The following is a 20,774-nucleotide window of genomic DNA, read 5'->3' as shown; positions in this document are numbered from 1 at the left end:
ACATCAATGAATAGCAAATTGAGGTAACTAAACCACTTTCCAGACATATGAGTCTAACTGGATTTAAAATATATTTTTTGGGTTTTGCTTCAGAATGTCAATTTTGTACAGGTAGAGGGCATCCTTGTATCCTCTGGGCACTGTGGGTACACCAGATGAGTAAAATAGAAGGGATAGTCAAGGGTAAACAGTCTCTCCACACAAGTGTGCCTGTATTTAGGGAAAAGGGAGAGGTGAGCTGGTAAAGAACCGCAGAGGAGCACATGGTCATATGGAACTCTGATCTTTCAAATTCCAGTTCAACTCCCCCTTCCTATTTCATGTGGCTTTACAAAGGAGGTAAGTCAGGTGTGGGGATGTCAGCTAGGCCAGGGCTGACAATGAAGACGAGGTCAGCACTGAGGAAGAACTGTCACAGTAGACTGTGTGCCTCCTCAGGCTGGGAGTTGGGCTTGGTTTTCCATCACTGTGTTACGGTTCCTTAGCACTCTACATGACAGGTAGTAAGTGCTCAATTCAAATTTGTTCAATTAAGAGCAAGTGTCTGGCAGTGTGTTGGTGAGCACTAAAACAAAACCAAGAGTGAGAACATGGCCAGGACCCAGGCTGCTAAGGCAGGGCTGGCCAGCTATGGAGAGAGACTTTGGGCACCTCACCAGCCTGGCCATGTCCCCAGCCTGGAGTGGTCCCATCTCTGTCTTATCCACTCTGAACTCCTGACCACTGAAGTGCCCTCTAGGATAACAGTAGTAATAGTAATAATAATGGTAATAGTATTAATAGTAACAGCATCTCATTTGCTGCATGCCTGGTACATTTCTCAAGCATTCAAGCTGTATTTATTGGCTGAATTATCACAGCTACCCTATGAGATGGTCTCGGTACTATGACTATTCTAACTAAGAGATGATGCCAGTGAGGCCAAGCCAGACTGTATAACTTGCCCAAGACCAAGCAGCCAATGAGAGGCAGAGTCAGGATTTGACACTGGGACTCAGTTAACAGGCCACCCCGCCTCCCTTTTCATATAAGAAGATCGTATTAGGGTGATTTCCTACATCACCCTAATACAATCTTCACAGAACTGTCATCAACACTTTTGTTATCCTGGATGGCCCTTCCACCAGCCCCTTGGCTGGGTTTGATGAAACACCTCAGCTGGGAGGTATGCAAAGCCTTGGTCTACAATCCAAAGTCTTCCAATTCACTAGTTTCTATGACTGTTGTTGAGATACTTTGTTTACTTATTGTAGTCAGGAGCCTTTGCAGGGTACATGCTTTGCTAGCATACTTTGTGAGAAGATGATCATGGACTGAAATGGAGCCTACAAGAGCTGCTGCAATTTTAGAAGAACCACACTCTATAACCCATCTGTTTTAAAGGAGAAATTTAATGTCATAGATTTATTTTAGACCCTTTTTAAAAAAAGGGTTTGATTCTGTGTGAAGGCAGAATTGACCTATTTAATGAAAAGAAACAGCTTAGAATCTCAAAGGGTTCATTGCTATTTTGAATACAGGCAATTATGTCTTTAGATCTTTCACACCTTTGTCATTCATGTCATGAAAAAGCCATGTAAAGTTACATCACAACTGTGTATCATAAGTAAACAAAAAACAAATTCAGATGCCATTCATTCAGTGTGGGTTAGAACATGAAACATCATATTCACATTCATTTGTTTTAAATATAAGTGACATATTATTATCAAGTTTAACAATAACTGGCTGAGTCTAATTTCCAGCCATTGTTAGGTGTAAAATAGCAAAAGGATATACTAAAAATTATATTTTCTTTTCCTGTCAGGATTTTATTTGAACTTCAACTTAGAGAAGTTTATATTTTAAGACAAGATTAATAAACATGCTATAGTTTTAACCCTATATGAATGGACTCCACATGCCAACAATCATAAGATCTTCCAAAAGGAGAGTATAAAGCTTAAATAAAACAAAGCTTTTTAGTCATCTAAATATTTTGTCATGGTGGAATTTGGTAACAATAAGCATATAGCTAAAAATCAGATGTCCAGTTTTCAAGAGCTAGAAGCAAACTAAGCCACGAGTCAGGACTGTGTTCTGGTCCCCACTCTGTTATTAATTAGCTGGGTGGCCTTGGGTGAGTCCCTTTCCCTCTTTGGGCCTCTGTCTCCTCAAATATGAAGCAAGGCTTTTGGACTAGATGAAGTTTGAAGCCTTTCCAGCTCTCCTAGTGGACAACGCTAATGTTGTTTCTAGTCTTTGCTTACTGCCAACCTTGGAGGGCAGCCTTGCTGGGGTACACGCCTGGTCGGTCCGTGGAGAACCATTACCATTACAGACCACTTATCTTGTGATCACAGATTCTAGGGAGATTAAAAGATCTGTTTTGGGAAGGGGAAAAACAAAGCAGCTGGGGCCAGGTGTTCCATGCCAATGTCATTTAGCAGTTTTTCTTTCCAAACCATGAAGTTTCTTTGGACGTGGACGAGACTGTGGAGCCATATGGATTTGGCACTAAGGGAGCCAGGCTGATTGCTGGACCAGACTCTTGTTTTCTTAAACAAGGTCACTGGAAAGGCTGATGTGGACTTTAGTTTACTTATTATGAATAAGGTGGAATAAAGCAAGTGGTGATGTTTGCTACTAGACACAACTGTGCAGACTTAAGAGGGCATCTAAGGATGCATATAAATCACACCAGGGAAAAACTCAGAGAATGTAATAGCTTTCCATCTACTTTTATGTTATTTGGTTTTAAACCACAAGGGCATTGCCTGCACTGGCTGACTGCTGTGCAATACTTCTGAATCTTGCACAAGCATCTCTACCAATGTTGCGTTCTCTGCTTCATTTACCAGGTAGGGCCTCACGCTGAAAAGATTTTTATTTCACATCTGAAATTCTCAAAGCAGATGACCTGAGGAGATTCCATGTAAGATAAAATTGATCCACGAGAGGACTTTATGTAAATAATCTACATGTAAGGATTGGTGTGAAAAGTCACTTAACCTGGTCTTAGAAGGAAGGAAGGATTGGGAATTACAGTCAAATCAAATGTCAACTGGCCCTACTCCCAGAATCTCTCCCCTTGCTGATGCCTAAGGTTGGTTTAACTATGCTTGATTGTCATTTTGGGAAAAGTTTTCCAATCCCCTTAATCACGAACAACAAATGCTGTTGCCAGTTAGGTGGAGCTGCACAGGGTGTTTGCACAGTTTGTTTCAAACTAAGAATCAGTGTTTCAATAAAGTGAAAGGCATTGTTTAACTTTTTTTTTTTCTTCTAAGAAAACAATGGGAACTGAGAAAATAATGGTGTACTCCTCTTGCTAACACAAAGGCAAAAACAGAAAGTCCTGACAATGCCGTCATGACTCACCAACGGGTAAACCGGTGTAAATGTCGATGACAAAGCCTGGCCTTTGACTTCCACAGAGTGTAGCAAACTCATCTGCAATGAAGGTGGGATGGGAGGACAGGAGTCAGCAAAGAGCAATAATTAGACTGAAAAAAATTACTTTGTAAGCATTCTTGAAAGGTATTTGTCTGTAGTTTGAAGAATTTAAAATAAAAAGTAAACCTGAAAATTCCTACAGATATAATCTTGCCTGTAAGATCAATATGGAAGAAAAAAATGATCTAATGTTGACGTGATAATGAAGGAGAAGTAGAGACCCCCAGATCACATGCCACTCATTCACATGAGTTTGCCTGTAGGAGTTTGGATTTTGATATGGGTGTTGCTCAGCTCTGAACTCAGGGACTGGTAAGAGTGCCTCTCTCTACTCTGCATTAAGAGATCTAGGGTTTGAGGAACACATACAAAAGCCATTTTCTCAGTAGATTATAGGAGACCATAGCAAATCTAGCCATGTTCTTGACATCACATTGATTAATGACTAATTTGGGTCAATCAACCAACCTTCACCATTTTTTTTTTCAGTTTTTGGAGCTGGATTTCATTTGGTACAGCTCTGTCATATTCCCTCCCTCTCCCTCTCTCCTTTTCTGTCTTTCTCTCACTTGAATTAGTCAAATTTAACAGATAATAAAGGATGAACTACATTCTATCGGCAGTCCCTTCTAACTATGAGATTTTGTAATTCCAGATCATGACTGTAACTGGTAAGGTATGGTATCAATATAAGCTTCAGATGACCACTGCCTTATTGGTCACACTCAGTGAAAATTAGTATCAGATTTCTGGAAGTATTTTAATCCAAATATAGCATGTTATTCTCCTTGTGTTTTGTTTCCTTAATCTATGAGTGCTCACTTCCAACACTGTAATGCCAGCTGACATTGGTCATCCAAAGAAATTACAGGGACTCTTAAAATATGTGCAGATTTCACAGTTAACGAAAAGCCTTGACCAGATTTGGTGAATATCCAACATCAAGAAGAAATCTTGCATTTTACACAAGAGTACGTAGATATTAAAAACTCAGGCAACCATTTCTAAAAGTAAATGTTAGTCTATATTAAGGGTTTCCAAAGTGGTCTCCAGAGGAATATGCAATAATCCAATAGGATAAAAAAGAAAATACTAGGACTTCTATCTTTGGAAAAATCTAATCTTTAAAAAAATTAATTTTGTGCACACTTTATATTAGAACAGCTCAGAAAAATAATAAATGCATTTTTCAATATAATTGAAAACAAATACATATACACATACATAGACCTATACACGTAGACTTTTACATATAAATGCACACCAGGTGTGTATAAGCTCCAGATTTTTTACCAACAGGTAAGTATCATCTAAAGTTGTAAAGACCATTGCTCAAGATCAAGGGTCAGCAAACTTTTTAATAAAAGGACATAGAGTAAAATATCTTAGGCTTTGCAGGCTGTACAGTCAGTCAAAACTATTTAATGCTGCCATGAAAGCAGCAGTAGACAATACAGAAATAAATTAGTGTGCTCTAATAAAGTTTTATTTATGGGCAACAAAACCTGAAGTTCATGTAACTTTCATATTATGAAATACTCTTCTCCTGTTTTTTTTCCAACCATTTAAAGTGTAGACATCCTTCTTAGCTTGCAGGCCATTCAAAAGTAGATGCTGGGATGGATTTGGTCCATTGGGTGTATTTTGCCAAGCCCTGGTCTAGAAACATTTTGCAGGGTAGAGGTAAATCAGAATTCTAAGTGGTGGTTATTATATTATTTCTGGAGTAAACAATGGATGGAATAATACATTTTACTAAAAAAGAATTTTCTGCTGCATACAAGGTCAGGTAGTGCCAAACAACAGATTTAATATTTTATATATCACTGTGGACAATGGGGTAGGATTCCCTTTACAGAATACCCTAATCAATTCCTGGCATGATAATTTCAATTCACCCAAATTATAATCTTGGCAAATGATGTCATCATCATATACATAATGCATAGTGTATACCATATGATATAAGAACAGTATACTAATGTCTTCATTTCCTCAAAGGATGCAATTTAGCCCCCCTCCCTTTTTTGAAGACAAATAACATTATTTAGTTTCTTTCTCTATGAGAATATAAGAAGAAATTTATCTTGGACCTCAATATCAAGAATAGTTGCACTTTCCTTTCATTTTGAGTTTTCTTTATGGTCATTGAGAATTTTGTACTTGATCACGTCTCCCTTTTCATAGGACCTGCTAGAAAGTTTGGGGCTAAAGTTATTGCTTATTTCAGGGCAAGTGAGTAGGAATTCCCGGCTTGGATTTTGTGTGTTAGTCCTGCTCCTGGCTCTACCTTTCTTACTCTTGTTTGTCATTTGCCTTATGCTTATTTCTTGTTTAACATTTACATTTTTGTAGGCTGCCTTTAATCATTTTTGGAATGAATTTAGCTTTAAACAAGTAGAAAGACAAGGAATGATGTTTCCTTTATTGTCACATTGATTTGTCTAATGTTTCCAGTCTTTTAGTTACATGAAGAATTCAGTAACAATGAGAACATTGTTTATAGTTTATATTTTTGTGATATGCTGAGTTTACAAGTCTGGTTATGTGTTAGGGTATACATTAGAAAACATATTCTGTGACTCAATGTTCGGCTGGAATGATCAGCATCAATTGCGAATTTAAATCATGAGCCAGTTTTTTTCCCCTGTAAAGATAAACAATGCATGCTTTGCTTCCTTCACTAAGACTGATTTCCCCAACAATTCATGGGTAACTTTTCAACCTATATTTTTGATAATGGAGAAACTAAAACTCACCTGTACTTGGGATGGGACACTGTTCACAGGGCTTATTCCAGGCCCGGCCAATGTTGTAGGAACAGCAGCACATCTTCTTGGTCATGTTGAATAACAGTTCTCCATCACAGGTCTGGTTGTCAGCATAGTAGTTTCTGTAGCACAAACTTCTTCTCATATCTAGAAGGGAGGTTAAAAAAAAAAGGATTGGAGGGTTGGTGATGCCATGTGGGAAATCACAACAAATTTCTAAGTGGATACTCAACAAGCAAGTTTCATTTGAGTTGTATTGCAGCTTGACTTTGATAAGGGCACAAAAAACTTACTCTTACACAACGTTCTAGCTACCTACGCTGCTACAAGAAAAAGAATTTCAGAAGTATATTCCCTGATATTTCATGCCACAGAACTAAGTCATTATGTAGCTGTAGCATTAATAAACTTCAAATGACTCTCTGCCCAGTCTCCTAGTAACAATTCTCTACTGCCATTTGGCAGTAAGTTTCTCATTTTCGACTTATGATGTTTTAATACTGTAGGTCAGTGCTGTAAATATAATTGTACAAAGATACACCCAAAAGTCAAACAAAAGAAGTACTATTAACTGTTGTTTGGGATTTTCCAACATTACATTTTAGAGAAAACTCCCAACCACCCACCCGTGGTGGTGAAAAAATGCCAAGTTATGATTTACAGGGGAAGAGGCTCCTAACAAGACAGTGAAGGGATGCCAGCACTCAGTCTGATGAGTAACACCTCCCTAAGGTGATGAACTTGTGAGCTCTCTTCCTCTTTGTCGATGAGAACTAAACATGCATTACTGAGAAAAGCCTGGACTTACCCATGCAATTATTTCCCCCATTCACTTGCATGTAGTCTGGAGGACAGATACAGGTGTAGTTGCCAACGGTGTTGTAACATGTCCCTGGACCACAGATTCCAGGAGTCTCACATTCATTCACATCTAGAATCCAAAGAGAAAGTGGTATGTGAATATGAAAACTTCACATTTTGGAATGGCCTGATACTTAATGTCAATATGAATGTTGACAATAAAGGAGAAAATCTATAGGGTATTTTCAAATAAGATAACAAAAATAGGTATTTCATTCATTCGTGTCCTCTCTCTGTGCAAATGTGTGCCTTTTGAGGAAAGAAGGTTTTAGAAAAGGAGACTCCGTCTCAAAAAAAAAAAAAAAAAAAAAAAAAAGGGAACTCCTGGCTGGACATGGTGGCTCACGCCTGTAATCCCAGCATTTCGGGAGGCCAAGGTAGGTGGATCACTTGAGGTCAGGAGTTCCAGACCAGCCTGGCCAACATGGTGAAACCCCATCTCTACTAAAAATACAAAAATTAGCCAGGCGTGGTGGTGCACACCTGTAGTCCCAGCTACTCTACTCGGGAGGCTGAGGCAGGAGAACTGCTTGAACCCTAGATACAGAGGTTGCAGTGAGCCAAGATCATGCCATTGCACTCCAGCCTGGGCAACAGAGCAAGACTCTGTCTCAAAACGAACAACAACAAAACAAAACAAAAACAAAAAAGAAAAGGAACTCTTGCCTTCTGACATGAGACATATCAAATATTATAATGAATCTCCTAATAAGTGAACCTATAACATCCTCAAAGGTAGGCAGAGATAGAAATATAGAGAAATTAAAATATCAAATATCCCTTAGGAAGACAAGCACACTTCTTATGTTCACAAAATCTATGATAGGGTATATAGTATCCCGAAGTCATTAACAGCTGGCTTCATGAATCTGCATTGGTAAGGCAGCATGGAGCATATTTCACATCCTCTCCCCACTTCCAAATGAAGGAGTTGATTCTAATCTTTGTTAACTCCATGGGTCTTAGAGCTGTCCCATATACCCTATGACGTTCAACTAATACTCAGTGAGGTTGCCATTTGTCTGGGTGACCTAGTAAGACATTTAAAGAGCCAGGGGAATATTTCTTATGCAGAGCACAAGGAGGTCTTTTTCCTAAACAGTTGTGTGATTCCTCCATGTAGATGAAAACCATGGCTCATGGCCGAAGTGCTCTGAAACCTAGAAGTGGTTAATATTCTCCACCTTTCCAGTAACACAGAATGAACAAGGGCCACCACTCATAGCATAAAGCCAAAGGGCCGCCTTCTAGGAGAAGCTTATTTGAATACATGAGCACCAATGACAAGTGGTGAAGGATTAAAAGAAGAGGGCCTAGGACTCCCCCAAATAGAGAAGTAGCACTGAAATGGGACCTGTGCCACTCTCGTAATAAATGGCTTTTCTGAAGAGCACGGAAAACTCTTTTGTAAGCATACATGAGACTATGGTCCAGCAGAATAAGATACTGTTTTTCTCAGGAAAAGAGGGAGATTTAGGACTTACCAGAAATGACATCATCTGCATAACATGAGTCCAAATTGCCACGTGTGACATATTTACCTGGCTATGCTCGTGTTTAGACCATTGTGTTACACTGCTAAATTCTGTTTTCCTGGTAACCATATTCTGGTTTTGCAGGTCAGTTCTCAATATCTGCAAGACCTTATCATCCTACAAGGACCATTTACCATCACACACTCGTGTATCTTCATTCAGGTAGTAGCCTGTTGGACAGCGGCACTGGAAACTCCCAAAGGTGTTGATACATTTTCCTCCTTGGCACAGCCCTGGTAGCTCCTGGCACTCATCAATATCTATCAAAATCAGAACAAAGGCATTCCTTTAGCATTGTAAATAAGCCCAAGGAAATTCAAGTTGTGTGCACTTTAAGACAAAGGAAACACAATTACCTTCCAATATAACGGTGATAGGATTTGGTCGGAAACCTTCCCCTCCAGGACAAAGAATTTTGTACTCGGCTATTGAAACAAAAATTCAAATTGAGTTGTTTTTGAATCTAAAGTTTTTAGAAATGGTATCCTCAAGAGGAATACTGACATATCCCACTGAAAATGTTCATTTTCAGGAATCTTTAGTTGTTACTCTGCATGTCTGAAGTAAGGTAACACCTTTGTGTACACTTCCCATTTTCCAGTGGTTTTTATTATGAGTCCCCAAGGCAAGGCCACTGCCCTCAGTCCTTGATCTCTAACCACTCCCTGGTCTTAACGTGCGTGTGGACCATTTATCCCGTACCTTCATTCATCCCTTGTTTCTTTTTACAGATTTTCTTTCCCTTTTTATTTTCTCAAAAACTTCATCTTCATTTTTATGTTCTGTTCAGCCTTACTTTCTGGGAATTACAGCTTCCCTTAATAACCTTAATTGGCTTGTTTCCAAAACCCTTTCCAAATAGAGCCTTAGGAAAAGCTGTTCTCTGTTGATTCCCATCCCAATTCTCTCCTTAATGACTAGAGACCTTTCTTGTGCCTCCGTTTCTATGGGTAGCAATATTGATTCTCCTGGTTTCCAAAAACAACTTTCTACAGTGTCCTTGGGTTTCCCCCATTCATTCTCTCATCCAAGTATTTTTACCCAGAACCATTTATTTCAGTGCCGTGCACCAGCACGGTGATATGTACAGGCCATGTGAATAAGAATGTCTGTAACCTGCTGCATCATCCCAGTGAGGATCTAAGATCAGTTCTTTCATAATGTCATGGTCGGTCCAGATCTGCTAATCCCTGTCCTGGCTTCCTGAAATTATACGTACATACGTCTATATGTATATATTCCAGTTCTAACTCTGGTCCAGATCTGGTGTGGCATGGATACCTATTGTTTTGCTACTCATTATTAATCTACAAAGCTGACTCCCCCAATTAAGTATCTTAGTTTGCCCCCTTCGACACCAATGAAATGAACAGTTCTCCTCTTTTACTTGTTCTCCTCTTTCTGCAATCATTCACACTTTTTGAGTTTCTTCTTTCATGTCACAATCTTCTTGAAGGCTCAATGAAGAAACGCACAAAGCCCCACCCTCTCCCAAGCAGAACTGACCTCTGTTTCTGAAGAGAAGAGAGAAGGAGAAGGAGGAGCCAGCTGAGCACTCACCCCTGTGCTGGGTGCTCTGCATGAGTGGTTTCATTTAATCCTATGAGGTATTTTATGAATGCTAAGGAACTTGCCCGAGGTTACACGGGTGACAAGTAGTGGAGTCCTAATTCACACCAGGTGTGCTCCTTGTACCAACACAGCACTGTGTCTCCTCTTTCTTCTCTTTCTGAGGCCTATTTTGAATTATAGCGCTTATGTTTAGGTCATAATTTGCCGACTGTGCTGTATTCTCCTGAAGGGCAGAATCCAGTCTAATTCATCTTTGCACATCCAGAGTACACACTCTAGGTACTCAACAAATATTTTTAGAAGAACTGAATACATGACCCTTCAGCAAAAAAAGAATCCATACCTATCCCAATATATGCTATAAGCAGTAGCCACTGACTTTTGCCAAAGAAGCTACATCTAATTCTGAATCATAATACAGGACCCACTTGGAAAAATGAAAACCCTTTTATATTTTTAGGAGACATAGTTTGTATGTCCTTACAGTCACATGCTAAAGCTTTCTTTCAAGCCACACCATAAGAAAGGAATAATTTTCCATTTTGTAGTTGCTTCTAATTGCTTCTCTTCAAACCCAGGGACACTGAGTCTGGCCTAGAGCTTTCAAAACTAGTCAACAGATGAGAGGAGGAGAGATAATCAATGTGTCCCTGGAAGGTAATAAGCAACATGGTGTAAGTAACCGAATCTGGAAAATCTTTAAAGTAATGCTATCTGCTTTTCACTTACACAGAAGTGAGATGTTACCTGCCCTACCTGATCTTTTGGTGGGAGCCAACCAGGAATATTTTCTGACTCTCTAACTGGGAACAAGGTCCCCTCTACAGGGCTGAGAGGACTTATCTTTCTTCTCTGATCTAAGAGTAGAAAAGGTTTACCTTCTGATCTAGAAAGGAGAACTGGCTGGGGTTGAAATAATAATAAATAGGAGGCCGTCCACTTACATGTGTTCACAGCAGGGCACATCTCACAAGGAGTACCCCAGGCTTTCCCCAGAGAACAGCAGCAGGAAGCTTTAGAAACACCAACTCCAATTTCATTGCTGCAGGCTGTATCTCCATTGTCTCCTCGAGGTCGAATATCCAAATAGCAATTTCCAGAGCGGGTGTCTATTTACCGTACACAAACACAAAAGCATCAGGCAGAATCTTTCTACTGGGGTTGAAAATTCAAACCCATTTCAGGAACTGTCCAAACACCATAATTTACTTTTACTGAGAAATTAAAAAGTGCCCATGAACATTATACACTACCGAGAATCTTCCCTATGGAAAAGATATCTGAACACAAAGCAGAGATAGGAAACGTTTAAATTTCTGTATCATTCATTTTGCAAACTTTGAGAATGGAATGTTTGGTGCTGTTTTCAAAATAATACACAGTATGCTTGCTTCTCTGAAAAGTTTTTAAGGTCTTACCAACACAGCCAACTCGAGTTGGGTTCAGTTCGAAATCAGGTGGGCAGTCACAGGTATAGCTGCCTGGAGTGTTGACACAGTTTCCACTGATGCACGTGGTTGGATCCAGGCATTCATTAACATCTAAAACCGAACAGCGAGCAGTGGAGTTAGCACCTGAGCCAGTGTAGGCAGATAGCGCCATAAAAGAACAGGGCCCAATCTACAGCTCCAAACAAGAATTTTAAAGCTACTAGTTATAACTGCATCTAGAAATGCAGTCTTCCACTTCAGAAATAGAACCCCTCAGGAAGGAAATATGGTATAGTCTTTGGTTGTCCTCCCCCGGAACACATTTACCATTCAAATTTGTCATGAGGATAAAATATAACTTTGGAACTAGGAAAAATATTCCAGTCAAGGTAACTGAAGGCAAAACACTGCTGTGATCTGGGTTGAACAAAAATTCAGACGCCGTTTTTAAGAAAATATATTGAGTATATGTGGCTTGTTATTTCATCAAATTAGAGCAAGATGTCCCAGGAACCCCTCAGAAGGGCAACTCTCCCTGCTTCCCCTGACACACACGTGAGGCTTAGCGTGTTCCCTGAGGTCGGCAAGGAGTCTCTCTCCCATCATCCACGCTGAGTTGAGTATTTCCCTTTCAGTTTCTATTCCAAAAATATGTACAGAATTCCAGATATTTAGGACATGGGTTTTGGCAAATTCCACTCTGTACGATTCCTTTTGTCTGTTTTGAACACTCGTGAAATACTCAAGAATAGACGAACGGCTTCTGTGAGGAGGGACTGGAGAAGAAGGACGACACCTTTGCCTTGGTCCTCCCCTTGGATCTGGCAACCCTCCTGTGGGTTGTGCTGCAGAAGATTTTTTTGTTCAAATTGCATGTGAATTTGGATGGACAGGGCCAGAGTAACATAAATGAGATTAGACAGAACGATGTTGATAGTGATCTGGGGCACACAGGAGAGGGGACAGGCCACGGAGAGGGGACTTCCTGAGGCATGCAAGAGACCCAGCCTGGTCTCATCATAGTTTTAAGGAAAACCAAGGGAGGAATGTGTGGCTGGAGAAGAATACTCCATCCAGAGCATTTGCAGGGTGGTAGTGGTGGTCATGATATGGAGAGCCCCTGAGTCATGGTTTGTTTAGGTGGTTGAAAAGACCAGATTTTTTCCTGAAATTTGAACTCATACAGAACATAAGTTGTTTCTTCAGTATCCTCGAACAGAGGGGTGAATTAGGAAGGGGAAATGCAAATGGCTTTCAAATTCTTAATGCCAAAGAGAACCGAGTGGCAGTCTGCTGGTGCCTCCAGTTTTTCAAAGCTTTTTATAATGTTCCCTGAGAGTCCCTGGCTCAACAAGAAAATGATTTATACACTAGAGATAGGTGGCTGAGCTCTGTGTACCAGGTACTCTGGTGAGCACGCGCAGGGCAGGGGGAGGAAGGAGTGGGGTGGGTATTGCAACGACAAAGTACAAGGAGAAAACCCGTGATCCTAGGGCATGGCCTCCAAAAGGAAACTCTCCGACAATGTACCCAAGTAGAAAAGGAAATGGCTGGGAAGCTACACAGCTGGAGCACCCCTAGAACATTCCTTTGTAGCCACAAACTCAATTTCAAGGCTACAAACTCTGCTCCTTCAATTGTCTTCGACTCTTCCCTCCGGATCCTCACCTCCAATCGGTTCCAGTTCCACCTCCAATCACCTCTCAGTCAGGTGTGAGAAAATGTATCTGTGATTCTTACTACTTCCCCCTAGATTTTCTTGTCCTCTGTGATGGCCCTTGTGTAGCCCCAGGGAGGCTCCACTAGCTGGGTCCCCCGGGACACCAGGGAGCCGATTTTGATGCGAGCAGAGGTCTTACCTGTGCAGTTCCCGCCGCTTCTGTCCAGTTCGTAGCCTATCTCACACTCACAGCGGAACAGGCCTGGGAGGTTGTGGCAAGTTCCAAAGACACAGATGTTTGGAAGGGAGCACTCATCAATATCTTGGGGGAGGGAGAAAAAAAGCAAAGCAGTTAATTTATATTTTTCTAAAAACACCTGCCAAATATCATTAGGCAACTAATGTAAATATTAAGAAAATGCAGACTACCTAACACAAATCTGGGCACTTCTCCTATAGACTTTTAGATGATTTGTCATACACAGGGAAGTCTCGTAGGTGAGAGGTTACTTTTCCTCAGTCCCTATTACATGCCAAGCAGCAGGCTGAGTATTTTACAGATACGTATCTCATTTGTAGTTTTCCCCGTAGGTCCACATCAGTTCCGTAAAGTAAGAGCCAAGCAAGCCACCTTACACTAGATTTGTGTGTGTGTTTTTTTAAATCTATCTATCTAGTCATTGTTTTTGTTGTGAATTAAAATTTCACAAGCCACAATGTCTTTTGGGGAACTGTCACAATTAGTTGCATAATCTCCAGTGTCCCTAGTCCTATGGCTTGTGTTTGCCTTTGTTGATGAAGATTGAAACACTGCACACGCTTCTTCCAGGCCTCTGTCTCTGCCTCCTGTTAACATTCTTCGTGTGCAGTTGACACACAGTCACATTTTCAGGCTTGAGACTAGCTTTAAATAGCCATGACCACTCCGCCAGCCATGATTTATATTAAGAACAAACAAACAAACAAAACCTTCCCTTATAGCAATAAGAGAAGCACAACTTTCACTGTGACTATTCATGTTACCAGAGGTGGCACAGTACCTGTTTTCCTTGGATATTTGGAGTAACAAAAGTAAACAAGGCATTAGGCACATGATCAAGAGCATAATCTGGTTTCTTGACTCCAAGGAGTTTTATATCAAACTCCGCATATTTAATATAAACTGTATAAAGAACACCCAATGGTTCCATAACAAAGAAAAGTATTTACATAAAAATACATGAGGGAATGAGTATGCACGTCATAGCTAATGACTGATTTTGAGTTCACGTCTTGTTAACAAGGAACAACTATTAACTAATACATTCATCAGGTCTTGTTTAAACTCCTACTGACAATCGTTATCATTTGTTTATTTCTACTGAAATCTTCTTCTCAATGAAGGAGAATGTGCTTAAATTTGACAAACGTGGGTAAACGGAAGAATCTTGTGTTTCCTAATGGGATCCAGCCTTAGCTAACAGGTTCCCAGGACTCTTCCTGTCTGACTAACACTTATCAGAATGACAGAGCCTAAAGCTGAGAGATACCAGGCCATATGGCAGTATCCCAAGCGTCCCCTATTGAACAGATTTGCAAACCTGTCCCATGTTCATATATGTTAGATATTTAGAGCAAATGTGAGACATACCATTCTATGTATGGACAAGATTATTTGCTCTGCTTTTATTTCTAGAAACCAAATACAGTGGAGATTAAAACCTGTGTTTCCATATTTAGTGATAATCCCATAAACAGGACATTATCAGGGAACTTGCACTTTGAGCTCTTTTCCCCCTCAGTAGGGATAAATGGGTTGTGTCCCCCTCAGTAGGGATAAATCGGTTGCATCTCCCTCGGTAGGGATAAATGGGTTGCATCTCCCTCGGCAGGGATAAATGGGTTGCACTGAGTTAACCACACCTGGTTACCCTCACTGACCAATGGGTATACCCTTGCAGACCATGCGGCCAAGGCTGGATGTACAGCTTGTGGCCAGGCTGAGGTTTTCTATGCACCAAGAGAAATGGTCAGCTGGAAACCTAACCCCTCTACAAACTGAACTGACCAGCTTAGACATGAAGCTAAAACACACCTCAGTTAAAAAAAAAAAAAAAAAAAAAAAAAAAAAAGAAGCATCAGGAATGTTTAAATAACCTAATCTCATCAAGCCCGACAAGGCTCCCAGCGGCTTCCCCATCAGTTACCTTCACAGGCTTTCCCGTCAGCACTGGGCACGAAGCCCATGTCACATTCACAGCGGTATCCTCCCGGGGCATTGAGGCACTGGCCGTTGCCACAGAGATTCAGATTCTCAGAGCACTCATCAAGGTCTACAGCCGGAAAGAAACACACGTTACTCTTCCTCGGTTAGGGGCTTTCGAATTCCTCAGGTCTAACAACTTTCCAGTGTGGCAATGTTTTGGCATAACTTCAATGTGACACATTTAAAGTCATTTATTTTTCTCTTTGGAAGGCTAATCTTGAATATGCAATTTACATGGGGCTGATTCAGAATCCTGAATAATGATTTACCCTGAATGAGGTAAAATGAATAAGCCGAAGGAATCATGCAAACCAAGGCCTGTTCAAGAAGGGTCATCCGCATGGAGGGCACACCCATGACGGGAAATGACACATCATGTTTGTGTCTATTTCTCAAGTTTCAGGCTTAGCTTAGATGGGCACCAAAAGTGCAAAAGAATGGCAACCATAGGGGAGAAGAAAAATTTCATCTGCTTAATCTCTACCTAGTTTTCTTGATAATCACAGGCATTTAAATATCAAACACATAAACCACGCATGTCTAATACATGGAATTTGAATAGGTTCTCAAAATGATGGGAGGTTTTTGATGACAAAACATCAATAAGTTAGGCAAAAATGATTTCCTCTGAGATAAAACTTTCAGTGAATTAAAAAAAAAAAATTCCAGGTAAATCACTTAATGGGCCTTAGCCTCTATTGTGCTTAAATGACTTTTTATGAACAAAGTGCTCAGGATAAATTAATGCTTTAAATTATAGGAACAGCTACACGACCTAATGGCCAATGGATCTTACTATTTTATTTAACTCCAGAGCTCTGATATAAAAAGTGCTGTCTGTAAATACATGCACATGTAAGTATACGTATAATTTATGTAATGACAAGTCTAATCATGTATGTTTAAATGCGTATAGCAGTTTATGTTAATTAGAGCCAAAAAGAAAATTTCATTCATATATTATTGCAAAACCAGAAGTGAATGAATTCCATAGCAGGTTTGAAATTTTTACTTATACCAATATGGAATGTTGATGATGATGATGATGATGATGGCCTGTTGGAGAAAAATATATACTGTTCTTCTAATCTAGAACATCTAACCCCTTCTCCTTATATAGCTTCCTTCCTTCCTTTCTGTGTTGTTACAGAAAGGAAGTCGTTGATGAGAAATAGGCAAAAAACATAAAGGCCAGGCATATAAAAAGAAGTATGATTTGTTTAAATTAAGGACATCATTATATACAGCTATATAATGATATATATGCCAACTGTAAATATTATAAGGCCTAGCTGACTTGAGGTGGAGAATGGTATGACTTTTTTGGTATCATTTTGTATTAGAGCACAGATCACTGTAAATGATGTGATAATGGCACCTAAACATCTATCTATCTATCTATCTATCTATCTATCTATCTATCTATCTATCCATCCATCCATCCATCCATGTATCTATCGAGAAGCTTTTGAGGTCTCCCTAACTAATTGACCTGGTTCCAATTTTTTTTTTTTCCCCCACAGAGCTCTAGTGTCAAATGATGAATCTTTTCTATTAAGTGGCCTAGTCTTCAAAAAAGAATTGCTAGCCTGTGAAATGTGGAATGCCTTGCTTCTCTGACTAGTGTCGACACGTTTGTTTCTAGCGTGAACACACCTGTACAAGTGAAGCCGTCGCCTGTGTATCCTTCCTTGCACAGACAGCGGTAAGATCCCATAGTATTCTTGCAGTCTGCATGCTGGCTGCACATATGGGTTCCATTGGAACATTCGTCCAGATCTTATGGAAAAGGGTTATATCGTTATTAACAGAAAGTGTGGCATTTAAAACCAATGATACACAAATTAAAATAACTTTACAGAATTAATATTTTCATAGGTGTAATCTATGCAGTCCTTGATAAGCAATCTCTGTTACTTTCCTACTCACCAGTGCACTTAATGCCATCTCCAATCCACCCAGGACTGCAGCTGCATTTGAAGCTTCCTGCTGTGTTGGTACACACAGCATGTCTGCCACAGTTGTGTGCTCCAATTTCACATTCATTGATGTCTGGAAAAATGAGCAGCGATTTAGAAAAAGGCTCAGTACAAATGTCTTTTGGTTTTTAAAATAAGTAATATTCAAAAGTTGACTTGCCTTCAAACTTCCCATGGTATAGTATAGATTGGTTTTGCATCCATATATAAACTCTACATATATTAAACAGCTTTAAATTTCAAATTATAAAGATATAACAATATGATTGTACTAGCTGCTATTAACTGTAATTATTTTCCATATTTTAATGTGAGTTTCCAGTCACTGCAAAGTGACCTTTTACAGCTGAAGACCATAAAAAATGAGTTGCTTAATTTTCTATGATTTTAATACTCCTTGCCATATATTTTCTATTGCTAATATTTTTAGTAAGTGAACTATGGAGTAATGATGCACATTATTTTCATATCTTGTATAGACAAAAAATACAAACCTGTTGCCATGTTAGAAAATTTTTGCATTATATTCTATATATAAAATATATTTTATTCTTAAATTTAAAAGTTATTTAATTATGCTTTATTTCTATAAAAGCTTTACTTTAGGTATTGCTAATTTAAGCATTTGCAGAAAATGTTCCTTAAGGCAGTATATAAGCCATCTTTTCCCTAGCTTTAGAGTCCTAGCACATCGGAGAGCCTAGCTTTCTTGTATATTTCATGTAAAACTCAAGTTAATCCAATGGGGATTTTGTCAGAATATAAGGAGTACCAGATTAGGGTCACATTACTAAAAGACTCCAAATTTTCCAAAATGCTCTATTCTCCAAAATTTCATTGTCAACTTTAGCCAAGATAGACTCTCTAATATAAATATGTTACAGAAAAGAATATAAAGTATTAAGTGAAAATTTCCTGAGATGAGCCTATTCTATAATGGGTTACCCTCATAATCAACTTTGTCATTAACTAAGAACAAAAACTCATAAATATGGTACTCTATATGGAAATCAATATCTAACACCAATCTTAGGTCAAGAAGAACAACTTTGCCATACAAAACACTGCAAGAATTTCCAGTGAATACTTGAATAGTGGCGTGAAAAAGAAACTGGGTAAGTAATTCATGTTTGCCGTTTTGTTTACTTATGAAGCCCAATTAAATGATTTGAAAGTGTTTGCAAACATGCTCCCTCCCCTCCCTTCCCCTCCCCTCCTCTCCCCTCCCCTCTCCTTTCCTTTCATTTCCTTTTATGGAGTTTTGCTCTTGTCACCCAGGCTGTAGTGCAATGGTATGATCTTGGTTCACTGCAACCTCCAGCTCCTGGGTTTAAGCAATTCTCCTGGCTCAGCCTCCCTAGTAGCTGGAATTACAGGCGCCTGCCACCACGCCGGCTATTTTTTTTATTTTTTTATTTTTAGTAGAGATGGGTTTTCACCATGTTGGTCAGGCTGGTCTTGAACTCCTAACCTCAGGTGATCCGCCCACCTTGGCCTCCCAAAGTGCAGGGATTACAAGTGTGAGCCATTGCGCCTGGCAGAGCTCATTTCTTTAGTCATATCAGGATTTTATTCTAAGCCTTGCTTTATGGAGTTCCCAAAATATTGGTGAATATTAAGTGACTTATAGAAATACTCACTAATATCTTCTACTAAGCATAATTTTCAGAGATGACCACAACCTATTAATCTAGTAATTCTGTTATCTTTTTCTTTCCAATTTTCTAATGACCAAAGGTACTCTTATTTTATGATTATTATTTTCATATGGCTTTTTACCTTCCATGTTTAATCTTGCAATTAAGAAAATGATCATTTCTTTTTAAAGGACAGTCTCTTTTAAAAATCATCAATAATATGCTAACAGAAATTTATAATTTAAGAAAGTGTTTTCAGTTTTATGGCAATGTTTTCAAGGTGAAAAGAAACTATATTTACAAGAGGCTGTGTATCATGGGCTTTCGGGTAATAGGAGAGAGTAACTCAGAGGCCAATATTCAATTCTCCATTTTGTGAATATTTGTATAAGTTATTATCTCAATGCTTTACACTCCCAGTATGTAACAATTGGAGAGACTTCAAGCGGTCATAAAGTATAAAAGCATCTCCAAATAAAAAGTTTTTGCATGTGGGTGTGTGTGCATGTATGCATAAACCATTATTCATTAATTGTTTCTATGGCAGACTTGGACTGTAATTCATCATAAAAGCAAACAGAAGGGGAAAGTGAGCCATAAGGAAAACAAGCAAACAAAAATGCTGTATTGAAACACTCTTCAATAAGGTGAAGGAAACACAGTATATGTTTGCCAAAAATCTCTCTTTCTGTAAAAATGTTCTCTTTCCTGCACAAGTTCACTGCAAACAGAAAATTAAGAATAGCATAAGCCAAGAAAAGCAAAGAAATTCAAATTTAAAGGTGACACCACAACCTTCTCAACCTCACCAAACCTTTGTCACAAAGACTCAAAGGTCCTCTTGCATGGCTGTCTTGAAGGGTAAGGGTGCGGTGTGAGCAGATCCTGCTCACAGGCTCTGCGTATGTCCCATGCAAGTCTGATATCCAAGTACGGGCTTGTGCTCGGGGCTGCTGTGGCCTCCTCTTACAGTCACACAGGGAGAGGCTGTATCACCCACACAAACACCTGCCTTCCCCGCCATCTGGGCATCCGTCTCCTGGATTCTAACCTGGCAGAGCTGTGCACTGCAGAAACTCCTTGATTAGGCATTGAGGAAGAGGGCGTTACCATGAATGGAGAGGCCAAACGTGAAGGCTACTTGGATTTCTTAATTTGGATCCAAATTTGAGCCAACACTATTAACTGAACACCCATGGAATTTTCAAAGGCTGACAACCAGTGAAGGAAAATTAGCAGTGATAAGAAACTGGAAGGAAATGAACACAAATTCTCACTGACTGTTGGTGGCTGAAATATATGATTCTCTCCTATGGACCAAGACCCACCAGAGACATTTCTTTTGTGAAAGGAACCGGCTAGTTTCCAATAGAGAATTACCCAGAAATCCTGCTATTTTAACTGAAAACAAGTCTGATTTAATTCCACTTAATGGTATGCTTGCTTTATTCATGAACTAAGTAAGCACGTGATGGGAGGCAGGGTCTTAAAATTAGCCTGTGAAAGCCAGGACCACCCATCAAAGATGACACCTAGCAGGGCCTTAATTATGTAGAACAGGCAGCAGACGCCTTACATTGGGTCACAGAAAAATTGTAATCCAGCCCACTTAAGCCAAGGATAGAAAAGCTGTGTTCTACGTTTCAAGC

At 39.5% G+C, this 20,774-nt stretch overlaps 1 protein-coding gene and 1 long non-coding RNA gene across 7 annotated transcripts in view; one reads left to right on the top strand and one right to left on the bottom strand.

The window, feature by feature from the left end:
• Positions 1-20,774, bottom strand: part of LOC105490699 (fibrillin 1) — a 237,062-nt gene that overhangs the window by 47,861 nt on the left and 168,427 nt on the right. For both annotated transcript variants that reach the window (XM_011756581.2, XM_011756573.2), the window contains exons 33-43: positions 17,439-17,561; positions 17,166-17,288; positions 15,451-15,576; positions 13,464-13,586; positions 11,593-11,715; positions 11,119-11,283; positions 8,959-9,027; positions 8,737-8,862; positions 7,015-7,137; positions 6,195-6,353; positions 3,361-3,432 (exon numbers count right to left, since the gene is read on the bottom strand). In XM_011756581.2, the coding sequence (XP_011754883.2) occupies positions 3,361-3,432; positions 6,195-6,353; positions 7,015-7,137; positions 8,737-8,862; positions 8,959-9,027; positions 11,119-11,283; positions 11,593-11,715; positions 13,464-13,586; positions 15,451-15,576; positions 17,166-17,288; positions 17,439-17,561 (1,332 nt within the window). The remainder of the gene's footprint in view (positions 1-3,360; positions 3,433-6,194; positions 6,354-7,014; positions 7,138-8,736; positions 8,863-8,958; positions 9,028-11,118; positions 11,284-11,592; positions 11,716-13,463; positions 13,587-15,450; positions 15,577-17,165; positions 17,289-17,438; positions 17,562-20,774) is intronic.
• Positions 1-20,774, top strand: part of LOC139355439 (uncharacterized) — a 50,586-nt gene that overhangs the window by 18,698 nt on the left and 11,114 nt on the right. For 4 of the 5 annotated variants that reach the window (XR_011606065.1, XR_011606068.1, XR_011606064.1 and 1 more), the window contains 3 exons: positions 16,270-16,364; positions 17,033-17,214; positions 18,522-18,603. This is a non-coding gene — a long non-coding RNA (uncharacterized lncRNA). The remainder of the gene's footprint in view (positions 1-16,269; positions 16,365-17,032; positions 17,215-18,521; positions 18,604-20,774) is intronic. The other variant, XR_011606067.1, reaches the window with a different exon arrangement.

This window comes from Macaca nemestrina, chromosome 7 (assembly GCF_043159975.1).
Source record: "Macaca nemestrina isolate mMacNem1 chromosome 7, mMacNem.hap1, whole genome shotgun sequence".
In the NCBI taxonomy this organism is placed as follows: domain Eukaryota; kingdom Metazoa; phylum Chordata; class Mammalia; order Primates; family Cercopithecidae; genus Macaca; species Macaca nemestrina.
Note: the sequence above shows the minus strand (reverse complement) of the source record. Positions and strands in the feature narration are given on the sequence as shown.